Below are 11,617 nucleotides of genomic sequence, written 5' to 3' on the forward strand. Positions count from 1 at the left end.
CCCCCTTGGCCCTCTGCCCCGCCTCCTCTCACCCCACAAGCTCCGAGTTTCTTCCGGTGCACGGCTGGCGGAAGTCCCCTCGGAGTCACCTGACCATAGAGTGGGCTAGAAATGGCGTCTTGCCTGATCGCTGGAAAGCGGTTGATGCGTGCTCTGGCCCCCGGCGGGGAGCTGGAGCGAGAGCAGTTGCCCCAGAAGCTGCGGGCAGAGCTCGAGGCCGCTTTGGAGAAGAAGCACAAGGGTGGTGATCGCCCCAGTGGTCCCGCACACCTGGTTTCCTTCCGCCTGATACGGGATCTGCACCAGTACCTGAGAGAAAGGGGTGAGACCCATTCTCCAGCGTGGAGTTGCCTCCTCTTCTCCAGTCTGTTCCCTGTTGAAGTCTCTTCCCCACCTCTAGCATCTTTATCCATCACTCTCCTTTGATGACCTCGGAACGTTCATCGAGCCAACCCAAGCGTCACCCCAGAAATCCTAGGGCAAATCACTCCCTTTATAACTTCGTGGGAGTTCCTCCTGGGTTACAAAATGTACTTGTGCAGTTTCTGCTTTCTTGAGAATCTCCGCTTCCAGGCCCAAGTAGACCCACCTGACCCTTGAGGAAGTACAAGTTTTAACTCAGTACCTACTCACAGGGTCAGTTTCTTCCTTTTAAGCCACATTAGAAACCAACCAACAGGTAGCTCCGTTGGTTGGAGCGTGGTCCCATACACCAAAAGGTTGCAGTTGAATTAATTGGTATAGGAATGACCGTGCTTTCTTTTAGTAGAAAGAACAGAAAGACTTCTGTTCTTCTCTGATCTTAATCCTTCCAACTCAACTTTGTGGATCATTACGTTTGTGGACGTATTTTCTTCCCAGATTCCACTCTGTACCTTCATGAGCTCCTAGAAGGCAGTGAAATCTATCTCCCAGAGATGGTGAAGCTTCCTAGGGTATGTAAGGGATATATTTGTGAGAGTGGATGTTGGCTGAGTTGAGCTTATCTGTGATACATCCAGACATGGGGGTCAACTTTTGTGTTAAAAAACTTAAGTCTGTGGGAGATGGGGTGGGTGGGGAAACCAGATGTTGTCCTCCTTGTTTGGCAGCTTGGAAAACTGATCCATTAAAAAAAAAAGAGTTTTCAAGGCAGTGGAGGCAGGACTGGGACATGGGTCTCCTGGTCCCCTTAGCAGTGCTTTGCCCCCTGAAACCAGTGATTGTTACATGCTTTCAACCAAGCTGGAAATGTCATTCTTCTCATTTGATTTTTCTGCCTTAGAATCCAGAGCTAGTTGCCCGTCTGGAGAAAATTAAGATACAGTTGGCAAATGAGGAATATAAGCAGATCACCCGCAATGTAACCTGTCAGGTAAGGCCCTGCCCTTCAACACGTGGACTGGGTAGCCGCGGAAAGCAGGGCACTGCCCTGGGAAGAGGCACAGAGGAAAGAAGCAACATGGAACGGTTTGTATACTATTCAGGGACCAAAAAAGTTTTGTGTTCCATAGAAACCAAATAAAATTCCGAATTCATATCCTGAGTCTCTGGGCTTAGATAGTAACTGATTCTTAAAAGTTATAGAGGTGGGACATGAGCATTGGAGCCCTCCTTCTGGCAGGGCTCCCTGCCGTTCTCCACCATGCTCCTGCCCTGGGGCAGTGGGGGGGTAGATGGGTACTGGAAGCCTGTGTCTCTTCTTTGAAATGCCTGATCTTGGTCCAGAAAAGAATCCAACTGGTCCCAGACAAGAGAATCCATGGAGAAGAAAGAGTTAATGTTTGGGCGAATAAAAACGGACTGAGCCCAGACCAACAAATGGACACTCTCTGGGCTGCCTCTGAGCTACTTGCATTCTGAAATCATTTGCTTTTGCTTTTTCCCAGGATTTAAGGCATGGTGGGATTCTGAGTGACCTGGGCAAGGAAGGTGAGATGCTAGGATGTTGGGTGCTAAAGTCTGTCCCTGGGAAGGGTCAGTCATGTCACTCCCAGTGCTCTGGGGATGAGCCTGAGCTACTCAGGGTTGCTGTTTGAGGGAGACCCAGTGGATGGGGAGGCAGCCATGAGATAAGAGGGCCTCCTAGAGGATGCTGACTCAGAGGTTTCCTCCCTGGGTTCTTCCCCAAAGTGAGGTCAATGAAGGCTTTGGTCATCACCATCTTCAACTTCATTGTCACGGTGGCAGCTGCCTTCGTCTGCACTTACCTTGGAAGCCAGTATGTCTTCACAGAAATGGCCTCGGTGAGTAGGCACTGTGGTCCGGGTAGGATGCTTCAGATGAGGGTGTTAGTGGGAAAGGGAGGAAGTATGTTAACATGCCTTGGCATAGGTTAGGTATGGAACAAATATTTATGCAGTGAACAAGAGGGGCATTTGAGCTTTTCAGTAGTGTTGGGGGTAGGTAATAACCTCAAGAGAATCCATATCTTTTCTTCCCTCCCCTGCCCAACTTACAGGCTGGGTTGGGGTCCCCTTCAAACTCATCAGAGGTGTTGGGAGGCTGCCAAGCCGGTGGCTGGCCTCCCTCCCCTGAGCCCGCTTCTCCCTCCCCAGCGGGTACTGGCTGCATTGATCGTCGCCTCTGTTGTGGGTCTGGCCGAGCTGTACGTCATGGTGCGGGTGATGGAAGGCGAGTTGGGAGAGATATGACTGGTACTTCATCATCAAAGTCTGGAGACAGTTTGAAGGGGTTGCAAGCTCCCAGCTGGTCATCACTGACTCGGTCAACCCATCAGGTTCTTTGTACTTGGCTCTGGTTAGTCAGGGCCAAGCCCAGGCTGCCTACTGTTTTTTTGGGGGGGCATCATCTGTTAATTGCCAGAGGGGGCAGTAGAGGAGACTCGGCCAACAACTGAAAAGAACTGGTCTGTCAGTACCTCTTCCTGGTCTTGCTGCCTCTCTGTCTTCTCCAGTCCATCCAGGGCACTGTCGGTGCTGGGGTTTTCTATCCGGAGTAAATAGAATACAGGCCTTCCCAGCAGCGGATCATACTGCCTGAACTTGCCCGAGTGCACAAATCACTCATTATCCTTGTTCCACACATGCTTGATGCTGACCTACAACCTAGCTTTGAAACTTCCAAGAAAGCAAAAAGGATTTCCTTTCTCCAGGTTATGCTGGAAGAAGTACTGATCAGAGGACACCAAATAAGAAAAAAATGAGGGGTACAGGATGGTGGGATTGGAAGTAAAGCAGCTACCTTTTTGTAATCTTAGTTTCTATCTTCATCCTCTCCTGCTTGCCTTTTTCAGGTTTTCCGTATGCTTCTGCCTGTCTCTACTACCCACCAGCCCTCTTTAAACTTCCCACCTTGTCTCCTTTGCTCTGCCTCCAAAAATGAAAACAATCTTGGCCCTAGCTGATGTGGTTCAGTGGATTGAGTGCCAGCCTGTAAACCGAAGGGTCACCAGTTTGATTCCCAGTCAGGGCACGTGACTGGGTTGCAGGCCAGGTCCCTGGTTAGGGGCATGTGAGAGGCAACCAACCAATTGATATTTCTCTCCTCCCACCTCTCTTCTTTCTCCCTTTCCCTTTTTCTAGAAATAAATAAAATCTCTAAGAAAAAAAAACAATTTAGGTGGCCAAACAGTGTATCTGCTTGTAATTGCAAAATCCCTTATACTTGAGTTTATAGAGAGAGTAAACCTACTATGGATTGTCTCAACTAGTAAAGAGAGGCATAGGGACAAATTTCAGATTTAACTGTATGTATGAATATGAATAAACATGCACATGAATATGTATACATTTTTATACATGAACCTAACATAGGATATTTAATATGGGTTTGTAAACACATTTGGGTGAGTTTGAAAAATAATATTAAATGCTCACAGTTGACTCATTTTACACAGTTGCTCTTAGTCTTTCCAACAACCCTGGAGTGTGGAGAAGGAAGATTCTTAGACCCCTTTTCCAGAAGACAGAACTGAGGCCGGGAGAGATCACAGTGGCCCACTATGGTCTTCCCTCTGTTAAATGGAGCCAAAGACTCCTTCCTGGGTGGTCAAGTCTCCATGCGATGTTAAATTTCTAGAACTTAGATTGGTGGTGTGATGACAGAATCTGTATAAAGCACTTAGAAAATGATATCAGTATCAGTTATTTATCCAATAAATATTTATTGTATTGTACTTTTATTTCAAATCTGTGGCAACACAAAAGCCCAAAGATTTTTATAGCCCTGAGAACTGTGCGGGGTCTGCTCCTAATGATGGACTCCATCTTTTTTCATCTGTTCACTGCGTGAGCTCTGGTGGGCCCCCCTGCACCCCCACCTCAGGCACTCTGCTGTTCTTAGAAATTGGCTCAGTAGACATTTCCTTGGTGACTTTGCCAGTTTCTTCTGGATACGGAGCAAGTATGAGCCTCTTAGGGCAGTGTTCTACAGGACAGGGGGAGTTTTAGGCCATCGCTTTGTTGAGAAGGCTTAGGATTTCTGTTGTTGGTTGACAAATGAAAACTGCGAGGAAAAAAATGCAGGTAGCATTTTACATTGGTTAAAGTTTATGTTTAAAAAGCTCTGTGGCAGCCCTGGCTGGGTAGCTCAGTTGCCTAGAGTATAATCCCCATATACCTAGGTTGGGGGTTCAGTCCCAGGTCAGGGCACATAAATAAGCAGAATAACATATTGATGTTTCTGTCTCCCCCCCCCACCCTTAAAATAAATTTTAAAAACATCTCTTTTAAAGCTTTGTGGAAATTCTGGCTCTGCTTATCTGTGCTGAACTCCCTGTGCTGGGGATGGGCCAGGGCATCCCTATCCTCGTGATGAGACGGGTCGTTCCACACACACACCTTTCATTAGAATGTGGTCTTTCTCTAATCCCAACCCCAAGGCCACAAGCCCAAAGGCTCCTGTGGCCTTTGAGCACTTGCTGAAACCGTTATGGGCCCAGTCCTGTGCTAGCTCCCAGGGATAGAGAGGTAACCGGCCTAGTTCCCACCAAGCAAATGGTCACTGTGCAAGGCAGTTTCAGTCTGTGGGAGCAGTAAGAAACGGGACTCGGGTGACTGTCTCCTGTTCTCATCACAGAGAATGGAATTCTGCCCCCCCTCAGTTACTTCCTCTGCCTCACCGGACCAGGCCTTCTCTGGTCCAGTCTGGGTCCAGGGCTTCCCGGGGGGGAAATGGGGGTGCTTGGCAGGAGGCCAGAGGAACAGGAAGTTTGGGGCCTCCCCAGTTCCTCGTGGCTGCTGTGCTGAGAGGGGAAGGATGTGTTGAGAGCTTTTATGTATCACACATGTGAATCCCTTCACCTACATTATTGCTCTCATTTCCAAAGTGGGGAAGAGACCGGTATTATCCCCACTTTCGGGCTCATAGGCTTTGAGAGAGTTGCAAGGTTACATAGCAAAGTCAGGATTTGAATCCAATTGCAGACTCCGTGCTTTTCTCTGAAGCAGAGCAGCCCCAGCAGTTGAGGCAGCTGGACTGGCCCCAAGGGAGCCTAGTGGCCAGCAGGTTCCCTGCAATAGGGTCTGAAGAGCCCTAAACCCTTCAATTAACTGTCCGTCTTAACTAATCCCAGCAGAAACCTGGGTAATACCTCCCACCCAGCCTATTTAGGGATTAGGTGATGGAGATAAATTTCAAAAGCAAACAGCCCCGCCCAGCCCCGTTCATTTTCATTACACAACAATCCAGATTAAAATACAGAGATAGGGTTTTATTTGGAGATTTGTTGGTATTACAGATGGCCTGATACCGAAACTCTGCTGCTGCCTTCACTCCCACCCTACCCCATCCTAAATCCAGCAGGTTGTCTCCACAGCCTCAGATGGGAGGGCAGCCAGCCTGATCTTGATGAAAATTAAACCACTATAAGCTCCAAGCTCCTATTTCTACTTTATTACTTCAATATCACTTCATCTTCAGACCGATGGTTTGGATTTAATTTGTCCAGATGGTAGGAGGTCAGGAGAGACCCTCAACTTTGAAAGGGTTGAAATGTCCTTTGAAATGTCCCTTACAGTCTAGAATTAGGGTCAGCACACTCTCATCTCCTCACTCACTTAGCAGTTAGTTTCTGGTCTGAAGGGCAGGGGCAGCTACCCATTCTCTTGCGGGGAGGAGGTGTCTTTGGCTTGGATGAGAAGCACTGAGAACCAGGTCTCGCAGGAGAGGTGGAGAACATGGCCCCAAGCCTCATCCCTCTGAAGGTACTTCCTGCCAAGACAATGGGCATATGTCCCAGGAGGTGCAGGGTCCGGGGTAGCAGGAGCCAGGCCCCAGTCACTCCATAGGACCCGCATCTAGGCTGGCCTGCAACAGTGGAAGGGAGAGATCTCTGAGCTAAACTTCCTTTCTGTAAGAGAGCACCCTTGTGTGAAAGAAGGGGTGCAGGGGTCCACTTCTGATGTGTTCAGTCGTAAGGGGAAGGTGGGCTACAGGGGCTGGAGGTGGGGTTTGCGGGTCCTGGACCTAAATTAGGAGTGGTCAGTGTTGGTCACAACAGCCGAAGCATAGATGAGGTCAGACAGGCTGCCCAGTGAGGTCTGGGGAGTAGCTTGCTCTGAGGAAAGGTGGACCCCTGCAGCCCCAGCTGACCCCAGTGGAACTGCAGCTTGAACCCCCACCTGGCCCTGCCCTGGCCCCAGGCCTGGAGCCGGACAGCAGGCATGCCAACACCCTGTGGTGCACCGAGGTGCGCTGCTGGGGAGTGGGAGCTGGCCTAGTGTTTGGGGCTCCCAGGGCTGCTGGGTGGTATCTGGAAGAAAATGGGACCTATGGGGGGCTTCAGGCCTAGGGTTTAGGCTTCCTGGCTGCCTATTCTTGATTCTCTTGGCCCGCCGATTCTGGAACCACACCTGGTAAGGGAAGAAGAAAGGGTCTCTTCTGACTCCAGTACCCCTTCTCCACTAGTACAGGACAAGCAGAACCCAGAGGCAGGATACCCAGGGAGAAGGAGCTGTGGGCCAAGGCCAGGAGCTGGCTGTGTGAGAGTACCCCGACCCTGAGAGGAGGTCATAGCTCACCTGTATCTTGGCCTCGGGAAGGCAGGTGACCCGGGCCAGTTGCTCACGAGTACCAATGTCAGGGTAGGGCCATGCTGCAAACACCCGCTCCAGCTCCAGCAGCTGCCCTCTGCTGAACGTAGTCCGCCTTCTCCGGTGCGGACCCAACCCACTGGCATGGCCTGTGGGCCGGGGTGGGGGTCAGGCGAAGACTCCCTTTAAGAGCTCCCACCAACCTCAAAGCCCCCAACAGTCCCTGAAGCATCTGTGCCCCTGCCCAAATTTCCCGCATCACACCCTCCCTACATCCTTCCCCAACCACCATTTTCCCACCAAATCACCTGTTGGAGATACATCCACAGGATTGGCCATGGAGCTAACAGAGAGTGAGGAGCCAGAGGGCCATGCCAAGGCTGCGCCTACACCACACTCCTCCATTTGGCGTTTTATCCAGCTCAGAGGGATGGTCCCACCTCCAGGAAGGGAGAGGTTTACCATCCAGCTTGAGAGAAGCAGAGAAGTCCAGGGGGAAAGACGGCTGGCCAGGTGCAGTGTTGGGGCTTGGCCAGATATAGGTAGGACAAAAGTTTGGGGGCCCTTGCTCCTTCAGGGCTTCACAAAGGAAGCTGGTCTCAGCCCCCCTCCTTGAACTGTGAATTCGGGCAGTCTGTCCGAAATCTTGGTACTACGTGAAAATTCTCCAGGACTCCTTCCGGGAAGTCAAAGCAACACCTCCCTCCAGAGCTCCCAGGGCTCCACCTGCCCCTCTGGAGTACTCAGCCCTGATGCTGGCTGGCTGCAGGGAAGAGTGGGTGAGGTCCTGTCCCACAACTGGAGGCTGCTAAGGCTGGACAGGGTGTGGGGGATGACAGAGAACAGCAGATGAGCAGGAGCCACCCCGCCCTCAGAAGGGCTGGGGAGCAGCTGTTGCCACTGGATCTCCCTCAGCTCCGCTTTAGGGCTTTGCCTGCATCTAACCCTTCCTCCCTGGGCCCTGGAAAGCATGGGTGGCTTCCTAGACTCCAGGACCCTGAAACCAGAGGTGGTTCCACAGGTACAATTAAGGGGTTTTAAGATGTTTTTACAATGTACTCATCCTTGGAAATCTTCTGGCCCACTTTCTAAGAGAAGTACAGACATTTGCATTTCCTTTGAGTTCCTGCCCTCCCTCTCTCTCCTAACCTCAGTGCCCTGCACCCTAGACCCAAGACAGAGTCCTCAAAGAAGGCGTCGTCTAGGGATCGGTTCAGGGGAGCATGGTGACCTGCTCCCTAGAGACTCAGGTGTCTGAGCTAACCATGTTTCAGGCACAGGATGGCCAGAAAACTTCTGGAACCCCATCTCTTCCACCCCTTCTCTCTCCTCCAAGACCCTAGAATTCAGCTCCAAGTGGTAGAGCAAGCTACAGGTTGAGAGGGGACCCTTGGTAACTCCTGGCATTATCAGAGAAGTTCAAGCTCCTGCATAGACTCTGGTGGCTTGTTGAGGGCTGCTTGGCTCAGGAAGAGGGCTGGCACTCATGAGCCTTCCCCAGCCTGCAGCCTTTAGGGTTCACAGAGTACCTGAGCCCAACGTGGGCTGGACACAGAGAGGCTCTTCTCTGTCCACTCCTCCAAGCCATCCTGACAGCCCAGCTTCCCCTCCTTTACCCAGGCAGATCCCTGCCTCCTGCCTGTCTACCCCAGTCAGGACAGTGGTCTTAAACTCGGAGCCAAGGGATCTTTATTGAGCTGGGAGGAGGGGGTGGGAGGAGCAGGTGGGAGGAGGGAGCAGCAGAGGAGGGCCAGCTGTAGGGGCTCAGACTCCTGCTACTGACCAGGGGCTCGGCAGCCCAACCAGTACTGGGCGATGTTACGTGGGTAGGGAGGGCTCACGGTGTCGACTCGCCGAGTACGAAGGTTGACTCGGTAGTACTTGTCTGGAAGAGAGGTTGGGAGAGAGTGTGTTAGACCCAGCCTGGCCCTACCCACTCCTGCCCTGAGAAGGAAGACCCAGGTGTCTCCTGGAAGGATAAGTGAACATCACAGTGCAGCCAAAGGACTCCTGGCCTGGCTTTCTGGATCACTGCTCAAGGGCTCCGTTCCACTCATGGGAACCAGAGAGAGTAGGGAGGACCACTGCTAAACAGCTAAAGGGGCAGCAGGGGCTCCCACCTCCTGAGAAGAAGTAGACATTCTGGGTGGGCTCGCAATTGGAAGGCACAAGCAAGTCTATGTCGTAGTCATAGTTGTAGTTTCCTAGGTCACTGTCCTCACTGGAGAACAAGGACAGCCAGGTTGAACGGGACTTCCGGTGGGGGTTCTGGCTTTGGCCACGGCTGCGGCGTGATCCGTAGCGTTTACGGCTGCGGCTGCGGCTGCGGCTGCGGCTGCGGCTGCGACTCTTAGTCTTATCGGTCTTGAGCCAGGAGGAGCGGGGAGCTGAGCCCGAGATGTAGATCCTGCCGGTCATGGCGGCATCCACTTGCTCGGGCACACCAGGCCAGTCCTCGCTGATAAACCCAGGCTCTCGGGCACCACCTGTGGCAGGGAAGGGGTTTATGGGAGCCTTGAGAGCCTTGAGAGCCTGGACCCTGCCCACAGCAGGGAGGGCTTTTAGCGTTGCCTAAGGACACACAACAAGCTAGTGGCACAGCCCTTTCCCCTGGCCTCCCTCCACCACATCCCTCCCCATTTGCCTCAGCTACAGTCCCTCCCCCTGCCGGCTGTGCCCTTGGCTGTGCGAGGCAAAGTCCAAGGTGTGGGGTCCAGTTGGAGGCAAGCCTTCCCCCAAGGGTGAAAACAGATGCAAAGTCTGGCCTGAGCAAACAGCTTTTGATCAATAGCTCTACAGTCACAGCCCCCTCTGGCCAGCCCAGTCCTCTCCCACCCGAGGAATCCCAGCCCTCCTGAAGGGAAAACAAGACCTGCCTGCCCTCCATACCAGGAGATCTGCCCCAGAAGAGAATCTCAAAGATGTCCTCCCAGCTCTCCCGCTGCAGCAGGGCAAACTGTTCAAACACGGCTGACAGGGAGCTGCCTTCACACTCCTCCCGGCTGGGCTGCTGCTGGAACTCGTACTCCCAGTACTGTTTCCCTGGGGAGGTAGTGCGCAAGCGTAAGGCTGGAAGGCCTGGAGGCTGTTGAAGTTAGGAGCGCCTGGCAGGTGGCAGGTGGCAGGGGTGGGGGCATCACCTAAACCTGTGCTCAGTGAAGTATGAGAAGAAAAGTGAGACTGCTCCACTGCCTGCTCACTGCCCCCTCCACCCCCTGAGTACCCTTGAAGAAGTAGACCCTCTCTCGTCCACTGTAGCTGTGAGCAGGGAGGGCCAAGGCTGCGTCCACATTGTCCGGAATGCCCTCGAAGCCTCTGGAGATGTTGCGGGGGTAATCAGGCTCCAAGACACCATCCTCGAAGCGCCAGTACTGACTACCCTAAGGGGCAGGGAAAGAGGAAGGAAGTGAGGTGGCACAGAGGCAGAGTCCCCCACCCGAGGCAGCAGTCTCAGTTCTAGGCTGGTCACCCAGGACCTGGAACCTTGGGCCTCCCTTTCCTCACAGAGCCCCAGCCAGGGACCACAGGTTGGTATTTAGATTTCTTGCCAACCCTGGTCCTGGGCACAAAAGCCATAACTCCTGCCTGGATACTCTTGACCCTGACCCATAGCCCCTGGGCCTGGCACCTTAAAGAGGTAGGTCTTCCCCTGACAGTTGATGCGGGTGAAGGCAGCATCAATGGGGCCCTCTATACCCCAGACGTCTCGGATGAGCTTGGGGTACCCAGGCTTCACTGACTCGTCATCCAGCTCATAGCAGTACTGCCCTGGAGTGGAAGAGGCTGTGTGAGGGAGGGGATGTTCCTGGGCAGACCCCCACCCTCAAGAACTGCCCCTGGAGTCACCTCGGAAGGCAAAGAGGGAGCCATTCTTGAGGTCAGTGAAGGCATCAAAGGGTTTCCCACTGCACAGCTCCTCTGTCGAGGACTCTGAGATCCCTTGATCTGTGGTCTCTGGCCCTGGGGCTTCCTGTCCTGGTCCTGGGACCTCTTCCTCAGGGTTCCGAACAGGTGCCTCCTCGGGAGTCAATTCAAACTCAGCCTGCAGGTCAGAGCTGAGGTTGACCCGCTCTTCCTGCATGTGGATTCTGGCGTTGTCTCTGGTCCCCTCGGTATAATCAAAGATCCCGTAGTCATCTTCTGGCAGAGTGAACACGTCCCCACGAGTCACTGCAAGCAGGGTGGGCAGTGGTGAGTCTCCAGCTGCAGAGAGCACCCCAGGCTCACCCAGCCATTCTGAACGCACCTTGAGGCTTGCACTCAGCCATGTAGTCAGCACAGCAGCTCTGGTAGTAAGAGCAGAGCTCATCACATTGACACTTCCTGTTGGCGTTGAAGCCCTCGGTGCAGCGGTCCTTGCATGACTCTGTGGGGAAGGAGTGTCAGTTGGCACAGCCAAACCCAGACCACCCTTGCCCAGTCCACCCTTGCCCACCCTATTGGCCTAATTGGCCACCAACACCCTCCTGCACCTTGGTCAGCCACAGCAACCCACACCAGCAGTGCCAGCATCAGAAGGGGCCTTGGGGGTGCCATGGCAGGGCTTCTAGCCATGAGCCTGGTGTACTGGGCTCTGTGCTCTCTGCTCTCTGCTCTCTGCTGCCTGAGAAAGGACGGAGAGGGGGGCAGGGAACCAGAGAAGA

At 53.0% G+C, this 11,617-nt stretch overlaps 3 protein-coding genes across 4 annotated transcripts; 1 reads left to right on the plus strand and 2 right to left on the minus strand.

Moving 5' to 3' along the window:
• Window positions 1-71: 71 nt before the first annotated feature.
• VMA12 (vacuolar ATPase assembly factor VMA12) lies at window positions 72-3,136 on the plus strand. 2 transcript variants are annotated; one of them, XM_037070154.1, is made up of 6 exons: window positions 72-322; window positions 862-935; window positions 1,265-1,354; window positions 1,869-1,911; window positions 2,113-2,225; window positions 2,538-3,136. In XM_037070154.1, exons 1-6 carry the CDS (start codon window positions 112-114, stop codon window positions 2,631-2,633), a joined length of 627 nt encoding a protein of 208 aa, XP_036926049.1. In that variant the 5' UTR covers window positions 72-111; the 3' UTR covers window positions 2,634-3,136. The 2 variants fall into 2 exon arrangements, with proteins under 2 accessions (XP_036926049.1, XP_036926050.1); XM_037070155.1 differs by having other exon boundaries at window positions 2,170-2,225.
• A 2,496-nt stretch (window positions 3,137-5,632) lies between these two features.
• Window positions 5,633-8,515, minus strand: SEBOX (SEBOX homeobox). The gene is made up of 3 exons (XM_037070158.1): window positions 7,283-8,515; window positions 6,963-7,123; window positions 5,633-6,794 (listed from the first exon to the last, which is right to left on the minus strand). The coding sequence occupies exons 1-3, from the start codon at window positions 7,437-7,439 to the stop codon at window positions 6,414-6,416; spliced, it is 699 nt and encodes a 232-aa protein (XP_036926053.1). The 5' UTR covers window positions 7,440-8,515; the 3' UTR covers window positions 5,633-6,413.
• A 130-nt stretch (window positions 8,516-8,645) lies between these two features.
• VTN (vitronectin) lies at window positions 8,646-11,616 on the minus strand. Its single transcript, XM_037070173.1, has 8 exons — window positions 11,447-11,616; window positions 11,221-11,340; window positions 10,821-11,144; window positions 10,603-10,742; window positions 10,198-10,354; window positions 9,864-10,016; window positions 9,095-9,460; window positions 8,646-8,859 (listed from the first exon to the last, which is right to left on the minus strand). Exons 1-8 carry the CDS (start codon window positions 11,526-11,528, stop codon window positions 8,750-8,752), a joined length of 1,452 nt encoding a protein of 483 aa, XP_036926068.1. The 5' UTR covers window positions 11,529-11,616; the 3' UTR covers window positions 8,646-8,749.
• Window position 11,617: the final 1 nt, after the last annotated feature.

Source organism: Sturnira hondurensis, unplaced genomic scaffold, assembly GCF_014824575.4.
Source record: "Sturnira hondurensis isolate 20B ecotype Veracruz unplaced genomic scaffold, ASM1482457v3 Scaffold0018728, whole genome shotgun sequence".
NCBI classification, from domain to species: domain Eukaryota; kingdom Metazoa; phylum Chordata; class Mammalia; order Chiroptera; family Phyllostomidae; genus Sturnira; species Sturnira hondurensis.